Source organism: Carassius auratus, chromosome 9 (genome assembly GCF_003368295.1).
Source record: "Carassius auratus strain Wakin chromosome 9, ASM336829v1, whole genome shotgun sequence".
NCBI lineage: Eukaryota > Metazoa > Chordata > Actinopteri > Cypriniformes > Cyprinidae > Carassius > Carassius auratus.
In genome coordinates, this window is record NC_039251.1 from 749,703 (window position 1) to 765,305 (window position 15,603).

The following is a 15,603-nucleotide window of genomic DNA, read 5'->3' on the forward strand; positions in this document are numbered from 1 at the left end:
GACAAGGCATGTACAGTATTTGTGTTCTAGGTCAGCAGCAGAATGCGCATGTATCATGGGACTCTCGATAATGGTGGAGGACAGTGATGCAAGGGAAAAGAATTGTTGAATAAAGTCTCTTTTGTCTTGTTTTCTTTGCACACAAAAAGTATTATCGTAGCTTCATGAAATACGGTTGAACCACTCATGTCACATGAACTATTGTGATGTCCTAGGTTTCTGTGCCTTGGAACATTACAGTTGCATTGCTGTCTATGGAGGGTCAGAGAGCTCTCGGAATTCATCAAAAATATCTTAATTTGTGTTCTGAAGATGAACCAAGGTCTTACAGGTTCAGAATGACATGAGTAATAAATAACAGTAATTAATGACAGAATTTTCCATTTTGGGTGAACTATCCCTTTAAATGTGAGTGAGTGAGTGAGTGAGTGAGTGAGTGAGTGAGTGAGTGAGTGAGTGAGTGAGTGAGTGAGTGAGTGCACTAATGAATGAATGAATAAACATATAAACATATAAATAAACAAACAACGGTTTTCACAAAAATATAAAGCAGCACAACTGTTTTCATCATTGATAATGAGAAAAAATATTTACTGAGCAAGAAAATCAGCATATTAGATAATTTATGAAACATCATGTGAAACTGCAGACTGGAGTAGGTTGTTAAAATGTAACTTTGTCAACACGAGAATAAATACGTTTCTTTTATATATATATATCCAAGTGCAGACAGTTATTTTTAATTGTAACTGTATACTATTTTATAATATTACTGTCTTCATTTCTGTTCAAATACAAGTTGCCAAGGCGAGGCTTCTCTTATGGACCACACGGTGTAACTAACAGTTTTTAGTTAAAAAGGTTTCATATTTAGACTACTGGCTGTTTAATTGATCACTATCGTATGTTATATCTGTAACTACATCTGTTTTCTCTTATGTTATTAACAAAATCACATCTCTATAGCAGAGTTTGTCTCTTTCTCTTTCTTGCGTTGGAGCGCGCAGGAATGTGAGCTGACGCGAGGGGCGGTCTCGCGCTGCGCTCATCACTCAAGTATGTGTATATTTCACTGAGTTGTCCAGATCGACGCGAGAAGCGCTTTACTTCTCAGAGCAGCGGACAGACTAGAGGATGCGCGTGAGCCTGTACTGAGAGCCGAGGTTCAGCTTTACACATACCTCACCTTTATCACAACCTGAAGAGCACTGAGGACAACCAGAGTACTTTGAGCAGAGAGTAGTGGACTATTTCTCTCATACTGTAACATGGACCGACTGCAGACTCGAGGTCAACCGGTTGATGTTCAGCGACAGTGAATGAAGATGAGGTTCAGTTAGTCCATAATGGATCACCATCACGATCTGAAATGTAAAATAGTTGTGGTCGGAGACACTCAGTGTGGAAAGACGTCTTTGCTGAATGTTTTTGCCAAAGACTCCTTTCCAGAGGTTTGTAGAGAAAAGCCTATGAACATGAATTCGATTTTAAATGTCATTGGTGCAAAACGTACGTTATGTTTTAGCCCTGAATTAATAGTTTTGTTTAGTGAAATATCAAACTTTTGCTTTTCTCTCTCAGAACTATGTTCCTACAGTGTTTGAGAACTACACAGCCAGTTTTGAGGTGGACACATTGAGAGTTGAGCTCAGTCTTTGGGATACTTCAGGTAAGAGGAGGAAAAGCCATTTGATTGAGCTAATTTGATGTCTCTGAGGACATTAAATTAGAGATTTTTATCCAAGCTTCCATCGTATGCCTCCACACACATTCACATAGGCCTATGTATTTCTTAGTCGTTATAGAAACTGTAATGCATTTTTTTTTGTGGGCTTTGTGGGCTATGTGATGGATTTTTCTAAAGGCCATGAACCTCCTCCCATTTCTGGTGGACTGGGACTGGGTGAGGACCACAGAGATTTTTGTTAGAGTTATATGATTCATCTGTAGGCGAATGAAATTCATAAGTAGAAATCGTGCATATGTGGGATGATGAGGTTGAAGGAGACTGAGCAGTTAAGCGAAGGAGCAAACATTTAAAAGTGAGTGTTAATGGATAATTTTCATATTTTATTAACATAGCTACAAAAATGAAGGTTTTAGTTTCGACTTGGGTTCAGGTTTTCCTTATCAAAATCAATGTTTGTAAGGATTTTAGAGGGTATAGTAATCTAGCCCAATCCAGTTAATACAGACTCACCGTGGATTGTCCATGATGTTTTTCACAGCAGACTCACTCTTGTCTCCCACACTTCTAGAATGACTCAGATGAATGTTGTTAATGTTAGGTAATACTATTCTCAAAATAAACTACAGATATGTAGGTAGTATGTGATTGTAGCACGATTTCTTACAACATAGTTGTTTGTATATCGTGAAATCTGTTTATATATGTAATCTGAATTTACAGTTATCATCTTTTGGCTCCTCATCTACGTTTTCGTAAGCAGCCCATGAAGCTGCTCGCCATCCTTTTATCAGAAATCGCCAGACATTTCAAAATGAGACCTTTAAATATTTCAGTAATGATGGCTAATGATCTGAGGTTTGAACTCATTTCAAGCCCTACAAACTTTCTAGAGCAGATTCAACACTCCTCCCAGAATAGCACTGTAACCTAATTTACTGGGCTTGGATCATGAGAACATGTGCTGTCTTCCTATAGCGGGACAGTGACTTGCTCAGGGACCCCCGCAGAAAATCAACCAGTGTCAGTCACTCACAGTGACACTTTCAATAAATAAATAGATAAGAAAAATATTCTTTACTTTTCACTTTTAATTATTAGACTTTATTCAAAGATTTTTTTGAATGTCAAACAACAGTAGTGTTTCTACAATATGCATGCTATAAATGAACATAAAAGAAAAGAGAGAAAAAAAAGTACTCCTCACTGATGACTTTCCATGGATACTGACACACTGCACTGAGTAGCCATGTCCGCCAGAAGCTTTTATTTATGATTTTAGTTTTATAAAAAAAAAATTCAACTTAAAATTATTTTGGTAATTGAAATAAAGCTTAAATAAAATAATAAATCAAATAAAATAATAAAGCTTGAATAAAAACAGATTAAGGCTAAACAGAAATATAAACAAATAACTAAAATGACAAAAGCACAAAACATTTTTTCAAACTCAAAATAAATCGCAATTAAAAAGGACAAAAGAAAGCTATAATATAAAGGAAAAATGTATAATAAAATTGCATAAGGCTGTTAAAGATTTTGATAGATTGTGAGTTTCAATAAGAGTTAATTACCATGGTTCAACAAAGTAGAATAAACCAAAAGCAATATACCTTAAACAATTCAGCTGCAGAAATATATCAAATATATATATATTTTTCCCATTGTACTGTTATTGCACACATTTATTTGTTTATGTAAAGTAATAATTTATTTCTTAGTACAGTGTTTTTGTGACTATTTGCAGGGTCTCAGTACTATGACAACGTGCGCCCCCTCTCTTACCCAGACGCTGATGCAGTCCTCATCTGTTTTGATATCGGTCGGCCGGAGACTCTGGAGAATGTGCTAAGGAAGGTAAGCTGATTTTAAAGACATTTGTTCCTCAGTGCTGAATGTTTATAAACTGTTGTAGCTCTGAATTGTGGTTGGGATATTGTCACAAGCCCTGTCTTTGTAGCAATGAGAACAAATCTCCAGACATCTGAGAGGAGAGTCCAGTGAATGTGTGGGAGGGCTTTGATCCTTTGACTATCACATGAGGGGGAGAACCACAACCAGTAAGAGCTTGTTTACGTTGGGTCTCAGAATCAGAGAGCCTTTGTGCCACTGAAGGCTTTGGAACCTCTGATGTCATTGGTAGACGAGAGTTTTCGAGAGAGCAAGAATGAGCTGTTTTGGGGTGCTTTGGTGTTGGTGCTGACTATAGTGATCTGTGCCGACTCAAAGCTGATGTCACCTGGAGTGATTCTAGGACTGCAGTCACTATACTGTATGCTGGGGTTCTCCACTGGCTAGAAGGGAAAATAAATGTGTGTTAGTATCTGGTCATGTCACAGAGTCATGAAGAAAAATCATCACACTGCTGGGATAACAAACATGGATTAGAATCACTGGATATCATATAAACTTTGGAGAAAGGAATTTGTGGGGCTTGTCATTTTCCAAATAAACAGCTCAATCCAGTATTATACAGAAAAAATCACTTAGTATTACTGATATTATATTATTTATTTGAATAAAATTGCAATATACTGAATATTCAGACATATTATTTAAAAAAAAAAAGAGTTTTTCCTGTTTTTATTTTAACACTACTTCTTAAACTTAAATAAACATTTCTAAATTTTAATTAAGAAAATAATATTTATACTTTATAATTTACTTTATTTTATATATATATATATGTATATACTGTATATATAATAGTAACAAGTAATATCAGAATTTTTAAAGTATGTATGCTTTTATAATTGTCATCAATCTAACACTACGTTTTAAATCCTGTAGTGGAAGGGAGAAATCGAAGAATTCTGTCCCAATACTAAAGTACTGTTGGTTGGATGCAAGTCAGACCTGCGTGCAGACCTGGCTACATTTGTGCAGCTGTCCAATGACATTCCTTCATCGTATGACCAGGTGAGTAAAGAATATTTACACCTTTAATGAAAGAAAAAGAACAGATGCAACATATCATTTCAAAACCTTGTACTAGAAAATATTGCAGTTAGATCCTTAGCATAGTATTTGAAGTGTCATAGTGTTAGTAGATGCTAAAGTATCTTTAACAAAGGAGCTCTTAAACTGTACCTTAAATCTAACATAGATTACCGTAGCAGACCGCCTGCAGTAACACACGGCAGACTTTAAGTATTTAAGTATAAAGTCATTTTTGACTATTTGTTTCAGGGTTCAAACATGGCCAAACTGATCTCGGCCCCTTACATCGAGTGCTCAGCGCAGCAGTCGGAGAACAGTGTGAAGGACATTTTTCACATAGCCACACTGGCATGCATCAGTAAAAACAACAAGAATGCAAAGCGCATCAAGTCCAGCAGAGCCACCAAGAGGACGACACGTGTATCTAACAGGTCTGAGCTAGACTCAGTGTCACATCGACACAAGACCAAGGCAAAAACCTGCACAGTCATGTGATTTTAGAAGCCACTTCATCTGCATGCATTCCTTCTCCTATCAGGATTCCTTCTAAAATTCATGGGACATGAACTGAAGGGAAATATTTTGCACTTCCCTAGAATCACAGTATGTACGACTGAGTCAGTGTCTGATGATGTCAGTCATTAATGTTGATGCAGTCTTGTTCTCCCCATTTCAAAGCACCTCAGAACATAATAAAACACCTAAAGCAGGGAAAATGTTCCTAATGCTGCCAAATGAGCACTTATAACTTTGTAGAAGCTGTCCAAAGAAGAATTTCCTCTGGATTTTGTTTTGTTATAATATTTCATTGCTACAATCCCCAGTTTATGGATGTAACTAACTTGTATCAAAACATGGTCCGTGCTGCTAACCCAAGTCCTGTACAATCAGACCTGACTGTGCCAAAAAGTGTCAAATAATGTCATAATACATTAAATGTATTTTTTTTCTATGAGATATTAATACGAGTCAATAAATTGAACATACCTGTCAAAAACTGTTGTTAACTCACATCATTATATACAAATACATCCCAAACACCATAAAAAACTTTCTCGTATGACGATTTTAGAGTTTGCCTGTATTCTTTTGGGATCATTCACTCACCCTCAAGTTATTCCAAACGTTTTTTCCACAAAAGAAGATATTTTATAGAATTATTATGACCAAACGGTTACCACTAGCCATTCGCTTTCATAGTATGAAGCTATAAATATGAAAGTCAATGGGAACCTTATTAATGTTTGTTAACGAAAGCAGGAGAATAATAATGGCTATACTGATAGATGTATCAATGTATCACGGATTGTGATTTGTTTATTTAAATATAAGCTACATGAAACGTCCTTAGTTCACACTGGCAACTTTCTAGTGCATTAAGTTTGATGCAACACTACCATCTGCTGGATATATTTGGTAAATCAGGTACATTGGGAAAATATGAAAACACTGTGTGCTACAAAAAAAATATATTTTACTGAAAGATTAAGAAATCAAAAGGCAAATCATCTGCAGAATAAACTTTTAGAGAGAAGGAGAATGCAAATGGGTGATGGGCTTGCAAAATCTATTTCATGGTGAATTTATTTTAAAGGTAGGGATAGAAAAAAATGGAAACATTTCAAAAATCATGCAAATTCACTGACACATTCCATATTAACTTTCTTCTAGATCGTTTTTATGAAATTAACTGAATCAGCTCTTAGACCTGTGCAATGCCTAGGCCTAAAGTTTCAAACTCAAAATTTTTTGGACATAGAAGTGGAACAAAAACAGAAATGAGTAAAAGCTGGAATATTTCAATTTATTGCATTTACAATTCTCACTCACATGGGAGCATCATTGGAGTTTGCGTTCAGATTGAAACTAAACTAGAGAGACATGTGTTAGAGTGTGGTCAATTATTAATATTATTCTTACTGTATTCTCACCAGCAAGAACCATGTAACCTAAATTAGATAAATGAAATTTAAATATTAATTTCCTCTAAAAACAAAAATAAAATATATTATTGAAAAAGGAAGGTGCATTCACAAAAAAAATTTGACATTTTTTGTAAAAGATCAAAAATCCTCTCATCTGACACTAATATTAATTCATTACATTAATTACAAAGACATTAATTAACATGCATTAAAACAACAAAATTTGTACATTTACAGTATACTGTATAACAACAGTAAAATAAGTGTTATTTTAAATAAAAATGCCTTTAAAAAGGCAACAGTCAAGTAAACATCATCTAAAAGCAAACTGCTTTGAAAAGTGCAGAGTTATTTATACAGAAGCATTTGCTTTGACGGGCTCCTCTTGCTCCTTTTGCCTGTCAATAAACTGCAGGTCAATGGATGTGGCCGGGACCAGCAGAGTTCTTGTGATCGGCTTCACAGTCCTTCCTGAAGGGTCTGGACGCACTTCATAATGTTTAATTAACTGCAAAAAGTAAAAAAAAAAAAAGAAAGAAATGAAGTCATATTGACCTTAACATGCACGGTTTATTCAAGTTTAAAGTTAATCACAGGAAACATGCTGAATAATCTTAGTTACTCATTGATAAGCAGGACTATCTCTTTAATAGTGGAGGAGGTTGAGGAGACCAAAGGTGAAGGACTGAAGATTAGGCAAGGATCCAAAACAGACACAGCTAAACTGGGTCAGGAAAATCACTGCTGACATACATGGGTTTTATACTATTTAAACCCATTAAAATATTTAAAATCAGAACCTGAATCCATATTTTCAATGTGGCCTCAGACTTCTGAGCCTTACTCTTTGGTTTATAAAAGTAAAACTCTGTAAGGTACAAGAACTTCTCTTCATTTTGTAACAGAAACAACTGTGAAATGTGTTCTTACGCGGGACAAGAGGAGGTACATCTCCAGTTCAGCCACTCTGCGGCCCAGGCAGGCGCGGATGCCAAAGCCAAACGGCACAGACCCAAAAGGATGCTGGTTTAACTGCTTCTCCCCCCGGATCCAGCGCTGAGGGAGGAAGGCAGATGGATTGGGAAACACCTTCTCATCGTAGGACACTGCAAAGTGGCAGAGGTGGAAAAGAGTCTGGAAAACACAGCATAAACCGCGCTGATCAGTTTGGACATCTATTTACTGGTACCAAATTAATGTACATCAGATTCCATCTGTATTTGTTTTTAGAGACTTCAGCTTACATTTTTAGGGAAGAGGTGGCCACCCACCACTATTTCTCTTTCAGCAACGACACGAGCATTCCCAGGAACCACCGGATATAAACTGAGAAAACACGTTTGGAGGATTCATTAGCAAGCTAACACAACACTGTTTTCATTACTTTGACATGATTTTCATGAAACAGTTAACCCAAAACTGTATATTTACTAAAAATGTACTCGCCCTCGGGCAGTCAAAATGTAGATGACTTTGTTTTCTTCATCAGAACATCCAGTATTTTGAGAAAATTAGCACCGCATCTCTTGCTCACCAGTGAATCATCTGCAGTGAATGGGTGCCGTGAGAATGAGAGTCCAAACAACTGATAAAAACACCACAATAATCCACAAGTTGACTCCTGCCCATGAATTAATGTTATGTGCAGTGAAATGTTTGTAATAAGCAAATACATTGTTAAGACATTTTTATTTTCAAACCATTGCTTCTAGCTAAAATATGAGTCCTTTAATCATAATACTACTTTCTTCAATTTCTCCACTGATTGACTAGAGCTTGGACTCTCATTCTGACGGCACCCATTCATTGCAGATGATCCAAAACCTGTTCTAAAGAAAAAACAAACTCATCAACATCTTCGACCGCCTGAGGGTGAGTGCATTTTAAGCATCAATTTTAAGCAATGGGGTGAACTATCCCTTTAAATATACGTTTATAACAGTATAACTGAGAGATACTATACCGAAGAGTCTCTCTAATGATGGCCTTTAGTAATGGCATCCTGATAATGTCTTCACTGCAGGGCACTTTGTCACCCGGGCAGACACTGGTAATCTCCTCATACAGCTTCTGCTGGGTCTCTGGCTCTCGTGCCAAGTGATAAAGCACCCAGGAAATAGTGTTTGATGTCTTAAATGAGCATGTATCAAAAAAGTAGAATCTCAAATACACTGCAAATACTACTGATGCTTATTTATTGCTTATGTGTTGTAAATGGCAAGATTAGAAATGCATTGCCTCCGTAAAGAGTGAAGATACTTACAGTGTCGACTCCTGCCAGCAGAAGCTCAGTAATGCTTCCCAAAACCTCAGTGAAGGACATCTGTTCACTGGTCAGGAGGTGTGTGAGATACTCGCCCTCCACTGGCTGCCCATGTTTCACCCTTTCCTGAATCTCTGCCATCTTCTTCTGCACTAGTTCATTCGCTGTCCAAAAAAAATACAACTGCATATTTGAAGATGACTGGCATACTGTGACCTATTGAGTATAGTTTAACTAGAGACACTTTACAGTATTGTACAAATGTTTGGGGGATTTTTTAATGTTTAGTCTCTTATTCTCACAGACTGCATTTATTGGATATAAAATACAGTTAAAACAGTAACATAAATAATATAAGAATTCTACTTTTTTTTAAAACAACATAGAACCCAAATGCAAAAAAATGGGAAAAATCCAACCTTTTATTTAAGTACATACTTTGGTGGTAAAACAAAAATCACACATTTAAGAAAAAAAAAAAACTTGAAATCATGAGTCCCACAATTATTGGCACCCCTGATGTTTGTACAACCCCCTTTTGCCAACAAGACAGCCCTTAATCTCCTGCTATAACATTTCACAAGATTGGAGAACACAGAGAGAGGGATCTTTGACCATTCTTCTTTGCACAATCTTTCTAGATCATTCAGTGTCCTGGGTCCTCTCTTATGCACTCTCCTCTTTAGCTCGCCCCACAGGTTTTCGATTGGGTTGAGGTCTGGGGTCTTGAGTTTGTGCCTGCTGAACCATTTTTGTGTAGATTCTGCCACATGTTTTGGATCATTATCCTGCTGAAAGACCCAATGACGGCCCATCTTTCAAATGTCCTGGTAGTTCAATAGCGTTCATAATGCCATGCACCCTAAAAAGGTTCCCAGGGCCTTTGGAAGAGAAGCAGCCCCACAGCATCACAGATCCTCCACCATACTTCACGGTGGGCATGCGGTGCTTTTCGGCTTACTCATCTTTTGTATTTCGCCAGAACCACTTATAGTGTTTGTTGCCAAAAAGCTCAATCTTAGTCTCATCTGACCAAAGCACACAATCCCAGTTGAAGTCCCAGTGCCGCTCAGCAAACTCCAGACGTTTACGTTTGTGAGTGTTTGTGAGAAAAGGCCTTTCCTTGCATGCCTCCCAAACAGCTTGTTGGCATGTAGAGAGTGTCTGATGGTTGTTTTGGAGACTTTGTGACCCCAAAATGCAACTCTTTGATGCAATTCTGTGATAGTCAGCTTAGGATTTTTTTTTACTTCTCTTACCATCCTCCTCACTGTGCGTTGTGGCAAGATAAACTTGGGACCTCTTCCAGCCTTGTTTGTCACTGTTCCAGTTGTTTTAAACTTCTTAATGATTCCTCTGACTGTAGATACGGGCAAGTTAAGGCGAGTGGCTATTTTCTTGTAGCCATTGCCTGATTTATGAAGGTCGACACACATCTGCCTTACTTGAATGGTGTGTTCTCTTGTCTTTGCCATGTTGACATATGGGTAAGAGAATTAGGCCTCTGTGTCACGTCATATTTATACCCCAGGTCATGAATTACTAATTAAAAGTTCATAGATACCCTGACCAACTTTAACAACTACAGAAAAATATATATTAAAAAAATCTATTAAATTTTCAGCAGAATTGTTAGGGGTGCCAATAATTTTTTTATTTGTGATTTATTTTTTAACACCAAAGTCATGTACTTAAATAAAAGTTTGGATTTTTTTCTTTTTTTGCATTTGGGTTCTATGTTGTTTAAAAAAAAAAGGTTAATTTTTAGAAGTCCACGACCACATCTTAAACAGGGGTGCCAATAATTGTGGAGGGCACTGTATATATATATATATATATATATATATATATATATAATATTTTAGATTATGATTATATATTTATATAATTATTAATATTAATTTAAAAAATTATATTTTAATATATCCATATATTTAATAAATCAATATATTTTAAAAATGTAATTTATTCCTGTGTTGGGAAAGCTGAATTTAGGACTCAAGAAACATTTCTTGAAAATATTTGTGCTGCTTAATATTTTTGTGGAAAGTATCAATAATTTATTTTTTCAGGTTTCTTTGATAAATAGAAAGTTAAAAAGAAACAGCATTTATTTGAAACAGAAATCTTTTGCAACATTATAAATGTCTTTACTGTCCCTTTTGATCAGTATAATGCATCTTTGCTGAATAAAAATATTAATTTACTTCATAAAAAAAAAAAAAAAACTTACCAATCCCAAACTTGTGCAAATAAACATTACAACAATGAAAAAAAGTTTTTCATAACAATATATATATATTTTTTTTATACATTTTATTTTTAAAACATTATCTATTAAACATGAAAATAATAGTAATAGACTCACCAACTTTGAACAAATGGTCCCAAACAGCCACAAAATGCTTCCAAAAAGGCATGTAGGGCCAGAGAGATTTAGGGAACAGGATCACGATGGGAGAAAGACGAAACATTTCCCCAACAGAGAAGATAAACTTCTGTGTTTCTTCAGGAACCACTTCATTCAGACACCCCATACGAGTTTCAAACAACACTGAGCATATTCCTAATGAAGGAAAGACAAAAAAAAATTAATTCGACATGAACCAAGAGAAATGAACCAAGAGAAATTAACCAAGAGAAAACATTACCGTCTCCAGCTCTATTCTGCTCTGTTCTCCTGTAGTCTACACTGAAGACATAGAGCGCCCTCTCGTGGCTGTAGATGGTAATGTTTTCTCTTGGTTCTTGGTTCTAAATAAATGCGACTTACAGTCCAGTGCGACTTATATATGTTTTTTTCCTCAGCATGATGTATTTTTGGACTGATGCGACTTATACTCAGGTGCGACTTATAGTCCGAAAAATACGGTATATATAAATAAATTATAGCGTATGTGTGTGTGCAATTATAAAAATACACAGGAACAAAATAATGCAATAATACTAGTACACAATCTTATCTTTAAGGCTCTAAATATTAGAGCATAATTGCTTTCCATGTATTTTTATAACCCTAATCTATTAGACTAGTTTAACTAAAGTCAACTGCAGATGACCTGAAGCTATGAACTTGTCAAGGCCAATGCTCTTTATAGGATGGCCTCTCTTATCTAATGCATGAATGTGTGGCATTGACCCTTTGTACTCACCTGATTCATTAAAACTGCTAATACGTCTGCCTGGGAATGACTCTATGGCATAATTCAATATCTTGACCTTGAAATTTCTCAATATGTTATAGCCTACCTTCAAAGGCAAACTTGTAGAGTTCTCCTGCCACATCATACACCATAAGGCCGTTGCCTTTTGTTGTCCTAAGCTTTGCCACCTTCTCGATAAAGTCGCTCACCACACCATTAATGGCACTGGTGTAGGAGGACACATGTTTGGGCTTTAGCATGCGGGGATTCAGGATGCTTCTAATGCGCTGCCACTCCGCTCCCATTCTGAAACAGGACAATAAATACATAATGAGTACTGTCATTTCTTTCAGCATAACGACTTTCTCATACATCTTTGCATGATAATTTGATAACAAAAAAAGTGGACATTTTATATTCGAAATATGTTCCAAACATTGCTCTCATGGTCAGTTTATAGATGACCTCTGAACACTGAATGAATAAGCCCTCGTTTTTCTCATTTATGTTTGGAGGTTGTTATGGCTCCTCAAATCCAGTTTTCCCACTAACACTTGCATTTATCTTATCGTCTGCCTCAGTTGTCATCCTTCACACAGATTTCAATGCAATTTCATTGTTCACTGTAAGATCTCAAAAACAATGCCCTATTCATTCCCACTAAAATGGGTTTAGCATACAAATTCCATTAGGTTTTGGTTTACTATTCAACGGACACAATGTGTGTCTTCAGTCATTACTCACTTTCTAAGTGTTCTGAGTGAGCCTAAGAGATTAACAGAGACACAGGGTGAAAAATACAGGCACACCTATAGGGCCATAACACTAAGCAATCAATTGCAAGCTCCTAGTTACTAAATGCATGTTCAGACGTGCACTACATTTGTGGCTTCATAACATCTGCACATTTTTAAGTATACTTATGCAGCAGCGCAATATGAGTGCAATCAATGCATTTAAATAACAGAGGAATGGTTTGCCAATAATACTGGGGTCTCTAGTGTTACTCACTCTGTGAGGGGTCCATAAGCATGATTCCGGAGTTTTCGGTAGCCTCTCCAGTGGGGCATGTCAGTACGGATGGGATGGCGACCCTCTTGCCGTAGAACCTGTTCTATGAGGTCTGCATTGGCCACATTAACAACAACCAGTGGTCCATATTTGGACTTCCAAAGGGGGCCGTAGATTTTGCTGTGCTCTATCTGCATTAATTACACATTTGAGTTTAAATAAAGATACATGTTACATATCATCATAATTAACTGCCCTTTAGGGTGTTGTTTAATATAGAAAACACACACACACACACACACACACTATCTATATGTATATCTATCTATCTATCTATCTATATATGAAGAGTTCAGACACAAAAGCCTTTAAATGCCATCTAAAATTTTAATCTAAAATTAGGATTTTTATTAGGCTCCTATATTTATGTTCAGTTATTTCACTAATAGTCTGGCAAAGGACCTGCACATTGCCATTAAAGTAAAATGAATCAACCTAAGCAGGAGCTTGATAAAAATCCTAAGTTTAGATGCAAATTTCAGATGGCATTTAGAGGCTTTTGCATCTGAACTCTTCATATATATATATATATATATATATATATATATATATATATATATATATATATATATATATATATATATATATATATATATATATAAAACAACAATATAAAAACCAAACATAACTTTCCCGGCAGGAAAGTATACAATCATTTGGAGATTAAAAGTGTTCTTAACTGAACCTTCTTATGAATCTTTACCTGCATTTGATGTGTCGTTTGAAAATAACCTTTCCCAAAGAGCCAGTATAATGATGTCAGGAAGCTAGGACCATCCAAGTCGTCCATGGTTTGTTGTTTATCACCACCAGTTATTAATGTGCTGGTCGTCCGAGTGCAGAATACCGATGTCAGGCATTTTATTCCTCCGTAGTCCTGCTTGCATAAAAATAACGCAGATCTCAGCATTGAATTGAAAAGCATGTCTATTTTCGCAGTGCACAGTTCAGTCTGTACAATAGTCCTGTTAGAGCAGTGTGCTTCCTTGTAATGGCAGGGCGACTCTTAGCTCCTCTGCATATGAACTTATATAGCCACACTGCAAATGAACTTGAGTGAACTCGCTTGTTATCGAGGGTAACTGTAGCCTGTTCCTGTTTAATGTCCACAACAAACATTTACTTTCACGACAACAATTGTTTCTGCCAAAATACAACTATTACTACTATAAAATCGTAATAATCAACAATTTAGGAATAAGCACATTACAGGCGTAGCCTATTACAGTAATTTTAAGTGAATGCACACTACCGATCAAAAAAAGTATCTCATGCTCATCAAGGCTGCATTTATTTATTTGACGTCTTCAGTGTCACATGATCCTTTCGAGATCGTTTCTAATATGCAGATTTAGAATAGAATGTTCAAAATAATAGTATTTGTTTGAAATATAAATATATATTTTGCAACAATAGGCTAATATGTAAAAGACTTAACTATCACTTCTGATCAATTAAATGCGGCAAAGAATCTGTTGAAGGCATTGGCCTTTTTCGGTGTTGCTACAGAAAGACCTTTTAAAATAAGTTAAATTATCTGAAATGTGTAAAGATTTTACCTGTTTTTTCATTATTATTACTTTTTGTAATGGTGTTAAAGGGGTAGTTCACCCAAAAATCCAAATTATGACATTATTAACTCACCCTGATGTCATTCCAAACCCGTGAGACCTCCGTTTATCGTCGGAACACAGTTTAAGATATTTTAGATTTAGTCTGAGTGCTCTCAGTCCCTCCATTGAAAAAAAAAAAACAATATCCCGGAGTAATTCATTTACTCAAACAGTACACTGACTGAACTGCTGTGAAGAGAGAACTGAAGATGAACACCAAGCCGAGCCAGATAATGAACGAAATATTGACTTGTTCACGAGTCAAGAACCAGTTTCATCGGTTTTCACTCAGAGGGAGTGTCAGCCATGTTAAAAAAAGTTAACAGCTTAAGTCATTTGCTATTTCTGGACCAAAATGTATTTTCGATGCTTCAAAAAATTCTAACTGACCCTCTGATGTCACATGGACTACTTTGATGATGTTTTTCTTACCTTTCTGGACATGGACAGTAGACTGTACACACAGTTTCAATGGAGGGACCTAGAGCTCTCGGACTAGATCTAAAATATCTTAAACTGTGTTCTGAAGATAAACGGAGGTCTCACAGGTTTGGAACGACATGAGGGTGCGTTATTAATGACATCATTTAGATTTTTGGGTGAACTAACCCTTTAAAAATCAACAACTTCATGTCCCCATGCATTGCACAATAGAGATACTGTTACAGGTAAGTACACACACACACACACATACACACACACAAAATTTGCATAGATATTTTAGATTTAGTCTGAGTGCTCTCAGTCCCTCCATTGAAAAAAAAAAAACAATATCCCGGAGTAATTCATTTACTCAAACAGTACACTGACTGAACTGCTGTGAAGAGAGAACTGAAGATGAACACCAAGCAGAGCCAGATAATGAACGAAATATTGACACACTTGCTCAGGGCCATAGTAACTTCGCTTCAGAAACAACCTAATGCTTGTCAAACAGTTTCTTTAGTCTCAACAGAAAAGA

General features: G+C 36.2%; 2 protein-coding genes across 4 annotated transcripts; one reads left to right on the forward strand and one right to left on the reverse strand.

The window, feature by feature from the left end:
- Positions 1-1,075: 1,075 nt before the first annotated feature.
- Positions 1,076-5,582, forward strand: LOC113108125 (rho-related GTP-binding protein RhoE). The gene is made up of 5 exons (XM_026270956.1): positions 1,076-1,451; positions 1,582-1,669; positions 3,435-3,544; positions 4,478-4,606; positions 4,877-5,582. The coding sequence occupies exons 1-5, from the start codon at positions 1,347-1,349 to the stop codon at positions 5,120-5,122; spliced, it is 678 nt and encodes a 225-aa protein (XP_026126741.1). The 5' UTR covers positions 1,076-1,346; the 3' UTR covers positions 5,123-5,582.
- Positions 5,583-6,159: 577 nt separating this feature from the next.
- LOC113108126 (sterol 26-hydroxylase, mitochondrial-like) lies at positions 6,160-14,694 on the reverse strand. Of its 3 annotated transcripts, XM_026270959.1 has the most exons (10): positions 14,674-14,694; positions 13,733-13,906; positions 12,970-13,160; positions 12,065-12,264; positions 11,184-11,381; positions 8,816-8,979; positions 8,516-8,682; positions 7,797-7,878; positions 7,483-7,686; positions 6,160-7,060 (listed from the first exon to the last, which is right to left on the reverse strand). In XM_026270959.1, the coding sequence occupies exons 2-10, from the start codon at positions 13,817-13,819 to the stop codon at positions 6,905-6,907; spliced, it is 1,449 nt and encodes a 482-aa protein (XP_026126744.1). In that variant the 5' UTR covers positions 13,820-13,906; positions 14,674-14,694; the 3' UTR covers positions 6,160-6,904. The 3 variants fall into 3 exon arrangements, with proteins under 3 accessions (XP_026126744.1, XP_026126742.1, XP_026126743.1); XM_026270957.1 differs by lacking the exon at positions 14,674-14,694 and having other exon boundaries at positions 13,733-14,227; XM_026270958.1 differs by lacking the exons at positions 6,160-7,060; positions 14,674-14,694 and adding an exon at positions 7,076-7,276 and having other exon boundaries at positions 13,733-14,228.
- Positions 14,695-15,603: the final 909 nt, after the last annotated feature.

Excerpts from the sequence above, each read along its gene's own strand:
- LOC113108125 (XM_026270956.1), top strand. The coding sequence starts at position 1,347 with ATGGATCACCATCACGATCTGAAATGTAAAATAGTTGTGGTCGGAGAC. Across the intron at positions 1,670-3,434 it reads CAGTCTTTGGGATACTTCAG|GGTCTCAGTACTATGACAAC; the intron begins GTAAGAGGAGGA and ends GACTATTTGCAG. Across the intron at positions 4,607-4,876 it reads TTCCTTCATCGTATGACCAG|GGTTCAAACATGGCCAAACT; the intron begins GTGAGTAAAGAA and ends TATTTGTTTCAG.
- LOC113108126 (XM_026270957.1), bottom strand. The coding sequence starts at position 13,954 with ATGCTTTTCAATTCAATGCTGAGATCTGCGTTATTTTTATGCAAGCAG. Across the intron at positions 13,161-13,732 it reads AAACGACACATCAAATGCAG|ATAGAGCACAGCAAAATCTA; the intron begins GTAAAGATTCAT and ends TAATTAATGCAG. Across the intron at positions 7,061-7,482 it reads TGTACCTCCTCTTGTCCCGC|TTAATTAAACATTATGAAGT; the intron begins GTAAGAACACAT and ends TACTTTTTGCAG.